Source organism: Netta rufina (assembly GCF_964035555.1).
Source record: "Netta rufina genome assembly, chromosome: 4".
In the NCBI taxonomy this organism is placed as follows: Eukaryota; Metazoa; Chordata; class Aves; order Anseriformes; family Anatidae; genus Netta; species Netta rufina.
The window spans coordinates 76,801,202-76,820,477 of NC_140127.1; the positions used below are offsets into that span (position 1 = coordinate 76,801,202).

General features: G+C 64.3%; 3 protein-coding genes across 8 annotated transcripts in view; 1 reads left to right on the forward strand and 2 right to left on the reverse strand.

Moving 5' to 3' along the window:
* Positions 1-9,333, reverse strand: part of DCTN1 (dynactin subunit 1) — a 60,075-nt gene extending 50,742 nt beyond the window's left edge. For all 6 annotated transcript variants that reach the window (XM_084285568.1, XM_084285565.1, XM_084285567.1 and 3 more), the window contains exons 1-2: positions 9,266-9,333; positions 6,373-6,502 (exon numbers count right to left, since the gene is read on the reverse strand). The gene's annotated coding sequence lies outside the window, so the exon portion shown is untranslated. The remainder of the gene's footprint in view (positions 1-6,372; positions 6,503-9,265) is intronic.
* Positions 9,334-9,618: 285 nt separating this feature from the next.
* Positions 9,619-12,183, forward strand: LOC311209297 (uncharacterized protein; the record flags this gene model as incomplete). The annotated part of the gene is made up of 4 exons (XM_084286561.1): positions 9,619-9,638; positions 10,108-10,264; positions 10,352-10,518; positions 10,894-12,183. The coding sequence occupies exons 2-4, from the start codon at positions 10,114-10,116 to the stop codon at positions 12,181-12,183; spliced, it is 1,608 nt and encodes a 535-aa protein (XP_084142687.1). The 5' UTR covers positions 9,619-9,638; positions 10,108-10,113.
* A 277-nt stretch (positions 12,184-12,460) lies between these two features.
* Positions 12,461-15,096, reverse strand: LOC311209298 (retinol dehydrogenase 12-like; the record flags this gene model as incomplete). Its single annotated transcript, XM_084286562.1, has 6 exons — positions 12,461-12,655; positions 12,763-12,869; positions 13,275-13,463; positions 13,532-13,621; positions 13,710-13,949; positions 14,940-15,096. The coding sequence occupies 6 exons, from the start codon at positions 15,094-15,096 to the stop codon at positions 12,461-12,463; spliced, it is 978 nt and encodes a 325-aa protein (XP_084142688.1).
* Positions 15,097-19,276: the final 4,180 nt, after the last annotated feature.

The following is a 19,276-nucleotide window of genomic DNA, read 5'->3' on the forward strand; positions in this document are numbered from 1 at the left end:
CACACTGCCCAAAAGGGCAGCTGGCAACCCAGCCCAGAGCTTCCTCGGGTTCTTCAGTGCAGGTTCCCCCCTGAGCTCCTCCTGAAGGACGCGGGCAGAGCTCTCCAGGCTGGTGCTGAGGCTCTGGCAGCAGCACAAGCACCTCAACCTCAGCCCCAGGTGCCCACTGCCCCCACGCCGGCCTCTCCAGCAGCCCCTCCAGTGCTTCAGGTACCTGAGCTTTGGAGCATCGTGCTGCCGATGGGCGAGTAAAGCTGCGGGGGACCTCGGGGCTGGAGGAGCTGCAGCAGACACACACGAGGGCAGAGAGAAGTGGCTCACACCCCGACAGGCTCCCTGGGGGCCCTGAGGGAGGCTGTTTAAGCACCAGCACGGTTCAGGACAGCTCATGCTCATCACTCCCATGCAGCATTGGCCAAAAGGGTGAATGAGCCACTAAATTAAATTAAAACAGAAACCAGCGGCCAAGCAATGAGCTGCAGGCACGGGCTGGGGGGCAATCGGGCAGTGGGGGCGCAGCCGCCGGGCACCCTGCCCCCAGCCACCCGCCGACTGCCACCGCCCCAGCTGCCCACGCACAATTCCCTCCGTTGTTTAACGATACTGATGATTAGCCACTGAAAAATCTCTGTAATTTCAAGTGACTTAACTTGGGATTCGAACGCGATTGGGGTCACTGCCGTGCTTCATCCGAACGTGACAGCTCCAGCACCCGGCTGCACCGCAGGGGACAGCCCAGGGAGCATCCACGGCGTTCCTTCCCGAAGCCAGGCTGGGGGGGGGACACCTCCCTGCACGCAGACACGGCTCGCTGAGCCTCAAAGTGTCACTCAATGAGCAGATCAAAAGTTTCAGGCAAAGCAGGAACACAGCGACTGCCTCCGAAAGCTCCCGTGATGAGATTCACAACCACAGGTTCCAGCGCTTCCAGCCCCAAATCCAAGAGGTGCCCCGAGGCAGCTGGAACACGGGAGGACCCGCTGGTACCTGCAGCACCCGCTGAGCCCAGGCACTGCCAAACGCACGGCGTTGGGTGCTGCTGTGCCACCCGGCACGGCGGGGGGACTGCGGGGTCGGTGGTGGGGAGGCAGAGCCCTCACCGGTGAGGGGCGGGGGGCTGCGGGATGCCCCGCAGGGTGCCCGGCTGCTGCTTCCCCCATGGGGCACCCACCGCAGTCGTGCTGGACCTCGCCTGGTCAGGGCTCGGAAGCCAGAGGTCAGAGGCAAAGGGCGTCACGAACACGATGGCACCGGCTGTGTGTGGAAGGGACCCCCAAAAACCCTCACACCGCCCACCAAGTGGCAGCAGGACAGCTGTCACCCGGCCCACCCAGCAGGGCTGGCTCAGCTTTGGTCGTGCAGGGCCCACGCACAGCTCAGACACCCCCAGCACCACCCACAGCCAGGGCAGGCAGCGGCCGTCCGGCCTGACTGTAGCTCCATGCAGTCACAGCACAGAACTGCCGGCACCCAGACCGAAATTCCACCTCTGGGCCCCGCTCCCCGCACCAAAACGGGGACACTGAGCAAACGCAGAGCCCCGGGGCCGAGCGGTTGGAGGTGACAAGCCCGAGGATATCCCACCCCCAGCCCACAGCCACCACAAAGGCTCCCGGCCCCTGCGCAGGGTGGGTGAAGCAGTCCCCAGCCCCGTGCTGTGACCGGCATCCCTCGGCCCTCTGCACGGGGCTGCGGGGACCAGGACATGGCGCGGGGTGACAAAGGGGAGCTCAGCAGCAAGGCCTCGCGGTGAGGCCGCTGCCCGGCTGGAGTCGTGCTGCCCACCCCCAGCCCGGGGGTCACTGCAATACGGGGAAACCTGGAAATGATTTCTGACACTGGGAGGGCCGGTGTCTGTCCACGCAGCCTGGAAAATAAGCAGACGGGGAGAAAAAGCCCACGGTGGGGAAAGGGAAACAAGCCGGAATCTTTGTGCTGAAAAGCCCCAGAAAGATTCTGTCAGCAGCAGCGGCTCAGCTGACGCCTCGCTGCATTATCCGCGACAATTACCAGCACAGAAAGCCTCATTTAAATCAGAAGGACGCAGCCACCACCATCGCTCAGACAAATCCATCCACCCACCGCACAGCTGAGCGGATACTGCTGGGGATGAAGGGAAACACAGCCCCGATTCCAGCACAAAACCAGCCGCAGCTCCACTGCAACAGCCAGCATCACGGCGTCATGGCGCAGAACAATGTCTCACGGCACAGCCAGGAGTTGGTAAATAAGTTTCCCTCCCCCCAACTTACCCGGCCGTACGTGTGTCTCTTGCTCTGGGCCATGCTGCCGCCGGCTTTTCTCTTTATTTGCAGGGTTTATTATTTCCCGCACCGCTCTCAGTTCATGGCTCGCAGCGGCTCAGCGGAGGCTTTTCCCGTTTCAGCTGATCTCATCGTCCCCGCGCCCCCCCCGGCGCCGCGCTGCGGGCTCACAGGGCGCGGGGAGAGGGCCCTTTTGGGGCGGAGGATGCTCGGATGGGGGCCATGCGGAAATCCAGCCCAGCTGATGGAGACGAGACTGCGCCACTGCGCTCCGGGGCTGTCACCGCGCCGCGCGCTGGGTCCTAACGCTGCCCGGCTGCGGCGGGTGGGCACCGTGTGGGGATGCTCGGGGAAGGCCCCGGCAGGCACCGGGAGGCACCGGGGGCAGCCCCGCACCCCCCGGGCTCCCACTGCCACCCTCGCCCCAGCTGCCCTCACCCCCGGCCCTCTGATGCTGCCCTGGGGATGCAGCGGGGGCAATGGCCCCAAGCCACGTCCCGGCCAGCGCCCAGAGGGGCTGCAGCAGCCAAAGGGTTAATCCCGGGCCATCCCGGATCAATACTTGCTGTCGGCCTGATCAGGACAGATGCCTAATTAAAGCCATCAGCCCCCCTTCCGATGCAGCACTAATTGCTGCCCTGGCGGGGCGGAGGGGGGGGCAGGCAGGGTGCCCCCAAACGGCTCCCAGCGGCGCGGTTAAAGCCCGCTCAGCACCCGGGGGCTGCAGCGACCAGGCTGGGGACGGGGCTCTGCAGAGCCCGGATCCAGGATCCAGCCCAACGTCTGCTCCTCAGCTCCCTCGGCTCCTGCGTGGCCCCACCGGGCGAGCGGCACGGCCACCGGGCTGGGCACCGGGCCCGCATCAGCCACGGGATGGACTCGGCCCGATGAGGGCAGCGTGCTGGGGCCGGGGGCTGCCGCAGCGCCCACCGGGCTCCAGGGGCAGGTTGGCAGCACCCCAGCACCCAGCAGTACTCATCCCCCAAAGCCGAGGCCACGCTGCCCATCGGACAGGCACGAGGCTTTCAGCAAGCCCCAGCGCTGCTGCCGTGGAAGGCTGGCAGGAAAGGGAACATAAAAGCTGCCAATTGCTTCCTGACGTCTCTACAAGAATGTGAACATCTGACTCCGGCATTTTTCCTCTCCTCTGGGCTGTTTTAAAGTATATACAGATATCCAGCCCCAAAATTATTGGGAAAGTTACAAAAAAGCAAGACTGTCCCCCCATTCCCCTCTGTTCTGTCAGCTCCGGGACAGATGAAGGACATCAGATGCAAAACCTGCATGGCTTGTACAAAACCCAAGTGAAACACTACCAAAGTTGGTCAAACACAACAATAGGATGAAAAACAAAACCAGCCAGCTCGGCCAGCCCACGTGCATGGTGTGGCCATGCTAGGGCAGCCCAACACATGCTCTGTGAGTAGGTTAGGTTGTTGGGGCTGTCGGGCCCTAAGGACCCCACAAACACCCTCTGTCCGCTCTGCTTACTGGGGGAAGGAGGCTGCAAAGCAACACTGAGAGCGCTCCCACGTGCTGCCTGCTCCCGTGCAGCCGCCTCATCCTGCTCACGTCACGCTCTCCAGCTGCTCAAAACCCAGCCGACATTTTGGGGGCAGATCACAAAACCCCGCACACTGCGATCAGTGACACCGGGTGGCATGGGGTCAGTGCTGGCAGCCCCAGGGATCTTTGGGGTCCTCCTGAGGTGTGAACAGAGTCATGGGTCAGAGAAATCCCCTGGGGAAAGCCGCCCTCCTCTCAGCCTTCCCTCATTCCTCTGCAAGGATTTTGTATGCATCCAGGCTGCCTGCTCCGTCCCCCCTAATAAATACCGCAGCAGGTTTATTCCCTTACAGGAACTCCAGCGAGTGCATTTAACCACAGATTGAACCACCTCCACCTCAGGGAGGCTCCAGCAGCACCCTGCAGGAGCTGTGAGGCTGTGCTGGAGGACGCGCTGTGGTGCTCTCCTTCCTCCTGGGAGCCCTGAGCCTCCGGGGCTGGGGCAGAGCCAAAGCAGCAGCAGCAGAACGAGGAGCACGGCCAGCACCGGGGGCACCGGGCACAAAATCCTGCAGGGCACGAACCCCACACGGTGCCAGCGCTGTGTGTGCTGGGTGACAGCAGCGAGATGAGGACGAGGACAGGGATGAGAAGCGGGGAGTGACCGCAGAACCTCAGGGGGACTTTAGGAAACACAGCCCAGGAACAGCAGGGCGCTCTGCTCCCCCTCAGACCACGCAGCCCCTGCCAGCAGCACAGATCCCAGGAAGGCTCCCCTCCCACGCGGCCAGCAGGGCTTTCCTTCCCTTTCCAGGGAACGCCACAAATGCCACACGGCCAATGCCCCCTCCCCTGTCCCGAAGTTCCCTCCACGAAGCCAGAGGTGCCAGCAGCTCCCAGGAGGCACAGACACCGAACTGTTCCCGTCTGCCTCGGGGCGAGCTGTAGCTGTGCTGCAAAGCCAAACACCCGTCCACAAAGCTGAGAACATCTGCTGTGTGAAACAGGCCCACGACGAGCCCCAAGGACAGTAAGACAAAAGCAACGTTAGGCTTCCCCAGCGCATACAAAAGCTGCAAAATAACTGATAAAAAAGGGGAAGAAGCCTCAGTTTGGGGTCACTTGCAGCTAAATCACACCTCCCAGTGGGAGGTGTCCCTGCCCATGGCAGGGGGTTGGAATTGGAGGATCTCTCAGGTCCCTTCCAACCCAAACCATTCTGCGATTCTGTGAGACCAAAACACCAGCAAACACTGGAGCTACCTGCCCCAGCACGGGCGGCTCAGCACCCAAAGCACGCTGCCCCCCACGACCCCAGCACCGCGGCTGGAACCTGCCTCTGTTTTCTGCAGGACCCCGAGGGGGCCGGGACGCCGGGAAGCGGCTGTGGCTGCCAGGAGATGCTCCCCCAGGGTCCCTGGGAGGCTCTCCACAAATAAAGGAACCCACGCAGCTACTGAGATAGGTCAGGAACGAGAGCACAGCACCTGGAGCACCTGCTGCTGGAAGGGAGTCCGAGGGACAGCAGAGCCCAGCCACCCCGCAACCGACCCCGAGCTGGAGCCCAGGGGCAGCGCGGCCACGTGGCTCCCGGCAGAGCGTGCCCAGGCTGCAGGACACCAGCTCGGTCTGCACGGCTCCTGCACCCGGGCTCGAAGCACAGACAAAGAGCACGGGCCTCTGGCAATGGGTCTGAGGTACCCACACGCTGGGCGTTGTGCCTGGCAGCGCAGGAGGGGCTCCTGGGGCACCACACAGCCCTGCCCTCACTGCTTCAACGTCGGGGACAGCCAAACCTCGACCAGAAGGCAAGAAGCCGAAGTTCAGCAGCACTTTTATTAGTTAACGAAACTGCATCGCGTGGAAACACATCACTGCTGTGATTAAAGCACTCTGAGGCAGGCTGAAGCAAGGAATGCAAAGAAGAACACCCCCGAGAGGCGGCTGCCTGCTGGTTGCTGCAGCCCAGGGCCTGCTCCACGTCCCAGCAAACAACTCTTCCCCTCCCACCCCAAACTCAAACACGGGCACTTTCGAATGATCTGCCCTTTCCGTCAAACAAAACAACCAAAACCGATCACCCCCGGTGCTTCTGGAGGCTGCCACAGCTGTCGGGAGTGCAGCAGCCCGGCCCCACAGGGGCACACCCCAATTCCTGACTCACTTTAAGCTCTGGAAAACCCCAGCGTGTGAATTCCTTCCACGAGCTTGGTTCCACAAACCCCGGGCGTGTCACCTAACAGAGGCATTTCCAAACGCCAAGGGATGCCCGAGGAGCAGGCAGTGAACCCCGAGCAGCACGGCTGCCCCGCCATCGGGGCTGGGGCTCGCAGCCCCCCGATTCCAGGGGGCACCCTCACCTCTGCCACCCGCTCCCAGCTGTGCTGGGGGAGCCTCGGGCCCAGCCCTCACCCCCGCAGACACCCAGCGCTGGTTCCTTCAGCACCACCAGCAGGCAGCCCGTGTGCCCCATCACACCCATCGGGGGGCTGGCAGCAGGGAACGGGGTGCCCCGCAGCACCGAGGCCAGGCAGGCACCAGCAGCCCGGGCAGCAGGGCAGGGTGTGGGGTCACAGCCCTGTTTTGGGGCGCTAACACAAACCTCAGAGTGAGAGCTGACCGGGCGCTGGCTCGCGGATCCGACTCAGGAGGTGCTGATTGGCACGGGAGGCTGAACTAGCACATGGGGCATCATGCACGCATCAGGGTCCGCCACGGCAACCTTCCTTTGCCTGCAAAAGAGTGGAAATGTCACCAACCCTGCGTGCTGCCCCCTCCCCGTCCCCTGGGGCCAGGCCCCGCTGCAGGACGCCCCCAGCCAGACCTTCCCGAGCCCCGGGAGCCGCCCCCGCTGTGGTTCCTATCCCACTGACATCGGGACAGGAACCAGCCCAGAGCAGCTGCAGCACCAAGAGCACAGCTGCCTTGGGCAAACCCCGCAGGAAGCCCACGAGCCTTCAGAAAACTCCTCACTACTTATCTAGGAAGAGCGAAATTGCATCTTGCTGTGTTTATATTTATACACACACACACAAAGCTGCTTCAGCACAGCTTCCTGACTCCTAAGTGTCTGAGTCTGCCAGCAATCTTCTGCTCAGAACAGAAGTCCTAAAAACAGCTCGACAGGCTTCAATCTTCACGTGTCAGTACAAACCCAGACCGACCCTGCTGGGCTCAGGACTCCCTAAAGAACCAGCGGCTGCCTGGGTTCCCTCCTGCTCCTGGGTTCCTTCTGCTCCTCCCGTGGGCACGCAGAGGATGTGAGATCTCGCTCTGCCCACTGCCTGCTCCGCTCTCAGCTACAAACCCAGCGCTGCCCAGCAGTGAGCAGCACGGGGGAGGCAGATTCCTGCCCCCAAACTGACACAGCCAGAGCACATCCCAGTGCCAGCTCCTGGCCCAGCACAGCCGCACCTCCCTCCCCCAGTAGCCGTGGGTGCAAGCCCAGTACCAGAGGAAGTCTGCGGGGCCGATAAACACCTCACCAGGGCCCTCATCTGCGAGGACATCCAGCAGTGAGCCCATCGCACTGCCCCGTGAACCCTCCGTGCTTTCCAAGGCCCTGCAGCCCACACCCTAACTCAGACTTTGGGGACATTGTTCACCCCATCCCTGGGCACCTGCAGTGCAGGGAGGTCCTGAGCCTGCTGCAGACCACAGCCACGTGCCCACCAGCCAACAGCACATCCACCCGGCAGGGTTTTGGGGCGTTTTGCCCATCCCAACACGAGCTGACAGGTGCAGGTGAGCCACATGGCACTGCTGGGGCAAAATCCAGCCCTGCCTGTGTGCAGAGCCCCGGAGCAGGGGAGGCAGCTGCTGCCTGGCATAGAGCTGTGCCGTGCCATGCCATGCCGTGCCATGGGGCCGTGGGGCAGCCCAGCCCGGTGGCAGCGAGATCCAGCCCCAGGCACTAGGACCCCGCGGGCGGTGAGCGCGGCGAGCCTGCGCCCTGCACAACTGCAGCATTTCCCGAGCCAGCGGCAGCGCCGCAACAAAGCCGGGTGAGGAGCTGGAAGCTGACAGCGCTCCGCGTCCCCCACAGCCCGGACCCTGCGGCTTTCTCCCAGCTGAAGCCGAGCCTCCAGCACCACAGCCAGCACCGCAGCGCAGCGCAGGATGCCGCAGCCCCACCACGTCGCCCTGCTCGCAGGGGCAGGTCAGTGCCAGCCGCCTGCTGCCCGCAGCTCCCAGGGGTTCTGCTCGCCCCAGGAGCTGCCGCAGCCGCCCCTGCTCTGCCTCCCTGCTGCGGGGCCGGGAGCTGCCGCAGCCGGGTATCGCTCCTGCTCCCTCCGGGACATTTTGGCCGAAATGCTGGGACAGCTGCCGGCACGTTTCAGCGCCCACAGAGCCACCTTCGCTCGCCTTTCGGAGCAATTAGCCCTAAATGAGGATATGCCCAAACTTCTCTGCCTGGCTGCACTGCGGAGCTCCTGACCAAGCGGCCCCGGTTTCTCCCAGCACCGTGTAACCGCAGCTGCCCCGTGCCCAGGGCAGCTCCCGCACCCCACGCACGGAGCGGCGCTGCCCCGGCCCTGGGCACGGCGCCTCCCGGGGCCACCCGGCCACAGACCCAGCACCGCGCTCCTCGGCCCTCGTTACGCCGGCGGGATGACCCTGCCCAGCTCTCCCCGTGCCGTTTTGTGACCGTTTGGGACTTTTTAAGCGCCCAAACCCGGCCCTGCGGGCTCCTCGGGAACGGGAGCAGAGCCCGGCCCCGCGGCCATGCAGCTCCCGCCGGCCCTGCTGGGACCTTGGGGCTCGGCGGGGAGCGGCTCGGCCCTGCCCCCGGGACGGCCCCTGCCCCCCGGAGCCAACGGAGCCCCCGGTCCGCTCCGAGCAGCAACGACGCAGAGAGATCTGGAGAACCGGGATAACCGGATAACTGAATAACCGGGTAACCGAATAACCAGATAACCGGATAACCGGGATAACCGAATAACCGGGATAACCAGATAACCGCATAACCGGGTATCCCAGCTCGCTGCTCCCCAGCCGGCCCCGCCTTTACCGCCGCAGGGAGCCCCCGCCCCGCCCAGGAACCGAGGAGGAGAAGGGACGGGACCGGGACCGGGACCAGGACGTGACCAGGACGGGACGGGGCCCCCGCCGAGGCCGCACTGTTCGCCCGGGCGAAGGCTCCAGGACACGGAACCCGCGCGGTGCCCGCCCCCGGGACCGGCCCGGGGAGGGCCCCGAGGGACCGGGCCCGTCGGAGGGCTCCCAGCAGGCCCGGGGGGACGCGGCCCGCGCAGCGCCCCAGGTACGGGGGGCTCCGGGGGGTCCCGGGGGGCTCCGGTAGCGGCCGCGCCGCCTCCCAAGGCCAGGCCCGGCCCCGCCGCCCCCTGCCGCCGGCGGAGGGCCCGGCATGGACCGGACCCCGCGCGGGGGGGCTGGGGGGGGCTGGGGGGGGCTGGGGGGCTCCTCCCCGGGGCTCCTCCCCCCGCCCCCGCCCGCCCGGGGGTCCCGGGGCCGCCCCTCCCCCCGCCCGGTACCTGCCGCCGCCGCCGCCGCGCCGCGCCCCGCGCCCGCCCTCGGCCGCCGCCGGCCCCGCCCGGCCGCCAGGCCCCCGCGAGGCCCCCCCCCGGGGCTGCCCGGCGCCACGCCGCTCCGCAGGGCCTGAGGCCGGCAGCGCAGCGGGCCGGCAGGCGTGGAGCGGGGCAGCCCGGCGGGGAGGGAAGGGCGGAAGGGGCCTGAGGCCGCGCGCAGGCGCGGTGCGCGGGGTGAAGCCGGCCGGGCGCCGTGGCGGGGGCGGGGGGAGCGGGCACCGGGCAGGGCCGGGCCGGGCGGGGCAGGGCGCGGCCGGGGGGCGGGGCCGGGCGGGAGCCGGAAGCGGGACGGGACGGGACGGGACCGGGAGCGCCGCCGGTAAGTGCCGGGGGTGGGGGCGGCCCAGGCCGGTTCCCCGCCTCCCCCCGACCCCGGGCTGAGCCCCCCCGCGGCCCGGCCCGGTCCCGGTGGCAGGAGCGGGGCCGCTCGGTCCCAGGGGGCGGCCCCGGCCCGGCCCAGCCGCACCCGCCCGGTGCCCGGTGCCAGCCCCCGGGTCCCGCTCGGTGCCAGCCCGGCAGCAGCCGTTAACGGCCGGCGGGACGGGCACCGGGGGCGAGCAGCACGGGCAGGGGGCGGCGGGGAGCCCCGGGCACCCCTGGGTCGCCGCTCGGGGTCTCCGCCTGTCCCAGCGCCGCCGGGGCTGCTGCTCGCGGTGGGGTTTGTCCCGGGCAGCAGCTTCCTCAAACAGCCCCGCGGAAATAGCTGAAACCCACCCAAAATCAGCTCCGGCCCCCCCCCGAGCCCTGGTGCCCGGGGGCAGCCCCTGACCGCCCGCTCCCCCCCCCAGCACCAGATGCCCCGGAGGAAGCCGGTGCCGGCGCTGGGCAGCCTCTGCCTGCAGAGCCTGGCGCAGCACATGCAGAGCGTGTGGGTGAAGGACTACAGCGACAACTACCTGGATGAGTACCAGTTCCGATACGTCATGGGGCCCTTCAACGACCTGGGTGAGCCGCGGTGGGGGGCGAGGGGGAGGGAGGGCGAGCAGGGCCGGGGTCCCGCTCCCTGACCCCCCCCTCGATGTCCCCCCGCAGCCGGCAGCCTGGTGCAGGACCTCATCCGGCTGCTGGGCGAGAGCCGGCGCCTGACGCGAGCCGCGCTCCACCTGCTGCTGGTGCCGCACCTCCAGGAGCTGAGCCTGCGCCCCTGCCCCAGCCTCGTCAGCAACGCCATCGGCCAGCTCGTCACCGTGCGCTGCAAGGTGAGCGGCAGGGCCGGGGGTGATCACCCATCGAGGGGCCGGGGCTGACCCGTGGGGCTGGGGCCTGGGGCTCAGCACAGGGGCTGGCAGCCGGGGTGCCCCAGTCCCCTGCTGGCATCTGGGGTGAGGGGCTCTGGGTCCCTCCGTCCCGGCCCTGCCTGGCCTCCCTGCCCCAGACCTCCCGCAGCCGATGCCATGGGGCTGACGCTGCCCTGGCTGAGGCTGGGTGCGAGACCACCCATCCCGCTTGGGGTACAGTCTGGGCACCACAGCCCCCGTGAGGCAGCCGGGGTGGCTGCCCGGTAATAGGGAGCAGGGTGTGGGGTCCCCCCGAGCCCCGTGCCCTGCTGAGGAGGCTCCGTGTGTCGGTGGCAGAGCCTGAGCGCCCTGGACCTGCACGGCTGCAGCCGGCTGTCAGCGGACGTGCTGGTGGACCTGGTGGAGGAGCTGCCGCTGCTGAGCCGCCTGGGGCTGGCGGAGACTCAGGCCAACGTCCAGGTGCTCTCGGCCGTGGGCTCCTGCTGCCGGCGCCTGCGGGAGCTGGACGTGTCCCACTGCAAGAAGGTGTCGCCCCGCGCCCTGCGGCACCTGGCCTACGACCCGCTGGAGCGAGCCCTCTGCTGCCCCGTGCTCCGCGTCCTCCTGGCCCGCGGCCTCGAGCCGGCGGGGGACGGCGGCATGGTGGCGGCGCTGGCCTTCCTGCTGCTGGCCCTGCCGCGCCTGGAGGTCCTGGCGCACGGCGCCGTGCCGGACGCGCTCTGCCTCCTACACGCGCAGCAGCTGGGTGGTGGGGGGGACGCCGACGGCTTCCCCTCGCTGCAGGAGCTGCTGGCGCGGCGGCAGAACGGCTCCCGGCTCACCCTGCCGCTGCGGCGCCTGGAGGAGGTGGAGGAGCCCGTCCTCGCCACCGCCTGCGCCCTGTGCCCCGAGGCCGAGGAGGCCGGCGTGTGGCTGGGGGACGGCGCGGCGGCCGGCTGGGACGCGCTGCGCTGGGGCCGCCTGGCGCGGCTCAGCCTGTCCTGCACGGGGCCGCGGGGCCGGGCGCTGGGTGAGGTGCTGCCGCTGGCACGCAGCCTGGGCCCGCAGCTGCAGAGCCTCGCCCTGCACGGCTTCTGCTACGAGGACGAGCTGTCGCTGGGCGCCCTGCTCTGCAGCTGCCCCAACCTGCAGGCCTTCAGCACCGAGCTGCAGGCCCCGCCGGGCGCCCACCCCGAGGAGGAGCCCCCCGACGAGGAGCCGTCCCGCTGGGACACCGACCTGCTGCCCCACGCCTTCCCCTGGCTGCAGCGCTTCTCCCTGTCCCTGGACAGCAGCGCCAGCCCTTTGCCGGTCCCGCACGGGCTGGTGCTGCGTGCCACGCTGGCCTCGCTGCTGTGCCACTCGCCGCGCCTGCAGAGCCTCTCCCTGCTCAGCATCCCCTTATCACTGGACTCGGTGTTCGAAACGGTGCTGGCGGCCCCGGGGCCGCCCCTGCTGGAGCTGCAGGAGCTCTCGCTGGTCGGGAGCCAGGTGTCCAGCCAGACTGTGCAGCTGCTGCTGGCCTCCGACGGCCGCCTGTGCCGCCTGGACCTGTCCCACTGCCGCGACATCTACCGCCGGGACTACGACGGCTTCCTGCAGGCGGTGCGCAAGCAGCGGCTGGACCTGGACATCACCTGGGAGTAGGCGCCCAGCCCGGAGAGCGGGTCTGGCCGTACAGAGGTCTTTAATAAAAGAGTTGCACTGCGAGCGCTGCGACTGCCCGTGGCCGCTGATGACGCCTCTGCCCCGTCCCAGCGCAGCTGCGCTCCCCGTGCCCCGCTGGGGAAGGGGCTGGGGGGGCTCAGCCGTGCGTTGTGGTGGCACCGCAGGAGCTGGGGAAGCGCCCCGCACCCTGGTGCTGGCTGCAGCTCGGGGGATGCCAGGCGGCTCGGCAGCCCAGGGCCCCCCCAGCAGCACCAGTTCAGTGCTGGGGGCCTGCCGGCAGCCCCGTCAGCCGCTCCGACTCCTCCCAGAGCTTGCGAGCCAGGCCGGCGTCGCGGGCGGCTGCGGAGGGGAGCACAAGCCCGCAGTCGCTGTCGAAGTACTTGCCCGTGATGCCCGAGACCTCCTCCGAGATGGCGCAGTACAGGGTGCTGACGGCGCCCTGCTCTGCTGACTGCCGGGGGAGGGACGGGTGAGGAGGGGGCCCTGCTGCCCCTGCCCAGCCCGGCGCCCCCCAGCCGTGGGGCAGCTCCTGCTCAGCCCCCCGGTGCCTGCGCTCACCTTGATGAAGGGGCGGATGAGGAAGAAGAGGGTGCGCAGCGGCCAGCTGAAGCGCCGCATGATTCCGGTGCTCACCACGCCGGGGTTCACGCTGTTGGTGGTCACCCCTGCCCGGCGGCACCATCAGCACCCGCTCCGCAGGCACTGGGCAGCCGGCACCGTGCCCAAGCAGGGACTGGAGCACGGGCAGAGGTGGTGGGATGGCCCTGGGAAAGAGGGGCCAAGCCCCTGCACCCCCCAGGGCAGAAGGAAGGGCCCTGTCCCTGAGCCCAGCTCTCCCACCCACGGGGCATGCGGGGGTCCCGGGGTGTTTCTGAGAGGGCTGAGCCCCTTCAGCCCCCTGTGCAGCTCCTGGGGGTCAGCACAGCAGCGCGGTGCAGTGGGGACGGGCGGGTGGCCCTGAGGTGCAGCCACCCCCGGGAGCCTGAGGCCAAGCAGGGCACGGCATGGCACGGCACGGAATGGCACGGCACGGAATGGCACAGCAGGGCATGGCACAGCACGGCACCCACCTGTGCCCTGCAGGCGCTGGGCCAGCTCGGCCGTGAACAGGACGTTCATCAGCTTGGTGCTGTTGTAGATGGGGTCGTAGCCGCCGGGCTGCGCCTGCCCGGTGAGGTAGCGGACGTCGGCGGTGCCCACGGCGTGGCGGAAGGACGAGACGTTGACGATGCGGGCGGGTGCCGAAGCCTTCAGCAGGTCTGCGGGGTGCAGGGTCTGAGCGGCGCGGCCCCCAGCCACCCCCAGCCCCGGCAGCCCCCGCACTCACCCAGCAGCAGGTTGGTGAGCAGGAAGGGGCCCAGGTAGTTGGTGGTGAAGGTCTGCTCCAGCCCCTCCGCCGTGATGCTCATGGGCAGCCCTGCAGGAGGTGTGGGGAGCCGTGGGGCTGCTGGCCGGGCAGGCGTTGCCCCCCGGGGCAGGACGGGGAGCGGGGCCCCGGCGCGTACCGGTGAGGCCGGCGTTGTTCACCAGCACATCCAGCCGTGTCTCCTCCCGCAGGACAGCCTGGGCAAAGGCACGCACGGAGGCCAGCGAGCTGGTGTCCAGCAGGCGCAGCAGCACCGCGGGGTTGCCCGTGGCCGCGCGGATCTCCTCCACCGCCGCCTGGCCCCGCTCCCGGCTCCGGCACGCCAGGATGGTGCGGGCGTTCCTGCGGGCCAGCTCCAGGGCCACGCACTTGCCGATCCCTGCAGGACACGGAGCGGGCACAGGGCTGGTCCCCACCCGAGCCCTGTGGAAAGGGGAGCCCCCAGGGTCCGTGCCCACCGCCCCCAGGGCCCATGCCAGGCAGCTCGGGCACTGCCAGGAGCCCACTGCCAAACCACAGGCACCACAGCCCCGGGGCAGGGGGCATCACTGCAGGGCCAAAATGGGGCTGGCAGCCCCAGGGCGCAGGCAGTGCAGTGCAGGGGGGCTGAGCAGGATGGGGATGGGGATGGGGATGGGGATGGGGATGGGGATGGGGATGGGGATGGGGATGGGGATGGGGATGGGGATGGGGATGGGGATGGGGATGGGGATGGGGATGGGGATGGGGATGGGGATGGGGATGGGGCAGGACGGGGCGGGAAGGAGCCAGGGGTGGCAGATCGCTGCAGCTCAGTCAGGGCTCGCCTGGAGCACGCAGCACAGACGTGGTCACCAAGCCCACGCGTGGCCCTGTGGCAGCCCCGTGCCATGCGGAGGGGGCCGGGTGGGAGCAGCTTCGAGGCGAGGCAGTGCCGGGGGCGGCTGGCAGCGTGGGGGCCCGCTGGGACAGGCGGCACCGGGATGGCCTTGGCTGTCAGTCATTAACCCAGCGGGGACAGAGTCCAGGCACAGGAGCTTCCCAGAGCCTGGCGAGGGAGAGCAGCTCCCGGGCAGAGGATGCCGGCGGGCAGCAGGTCCCCAAGCACGTGGCCGGTGGTGAGCGTGGTGCAGGGCACGGAGGCACGGGGGGCACAACCTGCACACCCTGGGGCCCGGCTGCCAGCCTCTCCTGGGGCCATTTGTGCCTCCAGAGCAAGGCTGGCAGCTGGAGAGGGGAGTCCTGTGGCAGCCAAGCCCTGTGGCCATGCGGGGTCCCACAGCCCTGCGCCCCTGTCCTGCATCTCCCCGGCCCCCCGTGTGGCATCCTGACGTCCTGCGTCCCCGCACCCCAGGCTCTGCAGCTCCCCACGCCCCCAGCACCATCTCACCGCTGTTGGCTCCGGTGACAATGACCGTCTTGCCCGTCAGGTCGGTGGGGCACTTGCGTGGGTCCCAGCCTTGTCTCCTCCTGGCCCAGAGCAGCAGCCCCAGGACCAGCGCCAGCACGGCCCAGCCCGGGTGGCTGCAGGCGCTCGGCAGCTCCATGGCTGGGGACAGGGGCTGGCTCAGGGAAGGAGTGTGTCCGGGGCACCGAGATCTGCATGGGGGACAGAGTCCAGCTGAGGACCTTCGTTCAGCCCCGCAGCCCTGGCACGCTGCGGTGCCCCCTGCCTCCCAAGCCAGGACAGCCAGCAGGGACCTGGGGCTCACTCCAGGGAGAGGCAGAAGGGGCAGGAGGCCAGGCTGGGCACGCTGTGCCCCGCACGGCTCCCGGGGCTGCTCGCCCACGTCTCTGGGAGCCCCTCTGGGAGCCCCGGGGGCAGCTGAGCCCCGAGAGCTGGCTGGATCGGGACAGCCCCGAGGTCCCCGTCCCACCAGGCAGGGACAGGCTCAGCCAGCAGCCAGGGTGTGCTGGGGCCGTGCTGGAGGGGCTCCCCCGATGCGCGGAAAAGACTCCACAACCACAGGGTCTCAGGTGGGGACACTGCATTGCGCTGCACCGGGCGCACTGGGAATAGCTTCCCTCAAAAAGTGCACGCCTGCCCAGTCATCTCTCACAACTGTATACATGAATACTCTTACATATTACATGACTCTAATACATATTTCTTAATTTCCCCGAAAAGGCGGACCTCTTCCAAGTACTCATTTCCCTACTCCCCGCCCTTAGCTCTTCCTGGTTGCGCCTGCACAATGTAGCCTGGTGGTCGTGGGCAGGGGTCTTTCAGGATGAAGGCAGCGAGGAAGAGGAGGTTAAACTTTTTACCTTTCAGGATTTTACCTTTTGTTGGACAGTATTTAGGCCTTTTTTACTTATCTTTGCCTTTGTGGTGGTTTTACCATGCTAGGCAGCTAAACACCACACCCGCTCTCTCACTCCCTCTCCTTAGATGAGGAGGGGAAGAAGTAAAGTAAAGAACAACTCACAGGTTGAGATAAGGATAATTTAATTAAAGGGAAAAAATAATAATAATTGTTATTATTAAGGAAATATTATTATTAACTAAACAATTTAACTAACGGGAAAAACAAGGGAAAGGGGGAAAGGGAGGGGGAAAGGAAAAAAAGAAAAAATAACAACAAACAAAACAACTAAAGGCTACATGGAAGCACAGAGGAAAGAAATTACTCTCTACTTCCCACAAATGAGCCATGATTGACCACGTCCTTGAAGCAGGGCCTCAACGCACGGAGCCGGTGTTCGGGAGGAGGACAGACGTTTTCCCAAGGAGCGCCCACCCCTCCCCTCTTCTTCCTGTTCCCACCTTTTATCGCTGAGCGTGACATCATTTGGTGTGGAATATCCCTTTGGTTGCTTTAGGTCAGCTGCCCTGGGGATGTTCCTTTTCTCACTTTTTTGCCCACCCCCTAGGAGGGTCAGGGAGTCCCGATGCTGTGCCAGCACTGCTCCGCAGCAGACCCAACCCTGGTGTGATCCCACTGCTGTTCTCGTGCCAGCTGCAAGGCGCAGCGCTGCGTGCACTGCTGCAGGGAACGGTAACATCCCAGCCAGACCCAGTACAGCCTTGTGTCCTGCCAACAAGTTGTTCATTCTTCCCTAAGGAGTTGTTCGTTCTTCCCTCATCCTTTGGCCTTGAGCCATATCTTCTTTTTACCTCTGCTTGTCATAAGGTTCTCATCCACATCCCTATAATTAGGATATTTTTAGGTTCTCATTCACATCCCTGATAATTAGGATATTTTAACATATATGTAGCTAAATACTAATTCAGAAAAGTTTTAGCATCTTCCCCATCTCAATTCCCCCCCTTTCTTCCAAATTAAGTAAATTCTTTTACTTAAAGTACTAAGTACTTTACTTAGTACCCTAAATCGGTTCCTACTCTTTGGAATTGATCAATACACCTACAGCAACTCTGATTTATTACAGTGCACACTCCCCCTTCCTTCGCTGCTAATAAATCTTATGCCATTCAATTTTGTAAAACCACCTTACTGAGGGACGAGATTTCTACCTGTAGTGCTTTTATCACGTCTGTGGTGGAATTCTCTACCCGTTCTAATTCAGCTGAAATATTTACTATTGCCTTTTCCAAATCGCTCACTCCTACGCTAGGAATCAACCATCTAACAAAACTATGGTATCCCATGGGCCTTTCCACCAAAGGATTTCTTTCTGTTCCTCCCCTTGGTTCATTACAACCAGTGGAGGATCTGCTAGGGTAGATTCCCCAGGTCCCCGTCAATCTCCTTGCACATGAGCCACCCCTCTCCTCTGCTTCTCTCTCCCTACCCCTCTACGTTCCTGTCTCTCTGGACATTCACCCTTCCAGTGCCCAAACCTTTTGCACAGCACACATTGATCCTTTCCCAACCAAGGTGGTCCCCACCTGGGTTTCCTTTCTCCCTTGACAACTGCCACTATTCTCTTCTGCCCTTGCTCACAATCTGCCCTATTACTAAACACTCTCCACGCTTCATCCAATAGCACTTCCAAATTCCTGCTCTCTGTGGTGTGCAGCTTCTGGAGCTTGCGCCTGATCTCTCCTGTTGACTGTCCCAAAAACAAAGATACTGGCTGTTGTATACAACAATAGCTGTTGTATTCCTACCTCCGACCTGGGATACAGCGGTGTGTTACGGCGCGTTACATCCCTCAGGAGATCCAGGAAATCAGATGGTGACTCGGAGGGTCCTTGCTTAATTGCACACAGAGCTGACCAGTTTATGGTCTTGGGAATGGCCCCTCCATTCCCTTCGAAATCCACCCCGATAGGCCTGGAACCTCTCCATATGGACCGACCTATTTGGGTCCCATTTGGGATCTTGAAGGGGGAGGTACTCCTGAACATCCCCTCCTGCAGCCTTATAATGTTCCTCAGCCAAATCTGCTGCAGTTTTCAGAATCAGCTGTTTCTCTGTTTCCGTCATATACTCCAATAACAGCTGAATATCATTCCAGTCAGGGTTATATTGTCTCATAATAAACTGGAAATGTTTCATTACCCCTATCGGATCATTCCGGTACTCTTTGGCAACCCTCTTCCAAGCCTCTAAATCAGTGGTAGAGAAAGGTTCCCTGATCAGCATTGTTCCACCGTCAGGTCCTACTGCCTCTCGGAGAGGTGCCTGTAAAATAGACTTGTTCCTGGCACGGGAGGATACAGGAGGAGTCACAGTCTCGTCTGAGTCATCACCCTGTTCTTGTCAAGGGGAGGCTTAAATACATCTATCAGGTCTTGTTCTGGTCCCTGATGAATTTTACTTATCTCAGTACACCTCTGCCCGATGCTGCACGCTGAACAGCACCACCTCAATTTGCCTTTAAGTCCCTTATTGTTTCCTCTCTCGAGGGCTAACACCACGGGGTCCTGTGGAGGCACAGTTCCACAGTCCCTCTGCCACCCCGGGTGATTTCGGAGAGTGAAAACCATGTCTGCATGTGCAGCCTCATCCCATTTACTTTCTCTTCTCAGTAACAACATCAACTGTAACATAGTGTTATAATTAATAGCTCCATTGAGGGGCCACTTCTCTCCATCCTCTGATTTATAAAGTGGCCACCACTGATTACAGTATTTGATAAGAGTTCTTTTACTCTCTGTCCCCCCCTGCCCCACTGTATCCCTCCAATGTGTAAGTACATGTCCTAAGGGGCTTTTCTGTGAGATTGCTTTGCTTTGACTTTGTCCCTTTCTAATCTATAGCAGTTAACGTTCCACCGTCCTCTCAGGAGCTGCTTACTGGTTTATGCCAATTCCCTCCAAAATCCACAATATATGCAAACAAAATCAGGCCACCGTAAATCAACTGCCTGTAGACGATTGCACCAAGGACAGCTGAGCCTGAAGGACCGATAACACGTCAGAGCAAATGTAGTTCCCTTTGGCATACACCCCAATGGCAGTTCCTATATGACACTATATTCACATATCTTTACAGGTGTTTAAAAGAATACTTTAACAACAAATGCCCGGGCCTTTACAAAGACAACATACAATCATTATTCCAATTAGAATTGTTCCCCCAGCAGCTGCAAACACTGTGCCAGTTACCATTAAAGCTCTCTTACCCTTCTCCCATCTCTTCCACAATCTTTTAGGAGGTTCCCTGTGGTTCCTGGAACCAGGGTACAACGGCTTCTACCCCAACCCCGTTTGGCCGCTCTACCGGCCACCTCCCAGGACACCCTCGGTGTTCATGTCACGCGCTAGACGTCTCTATGCGGCTTATCGACCTCCCCGGCCAATTGGCTTTATATATA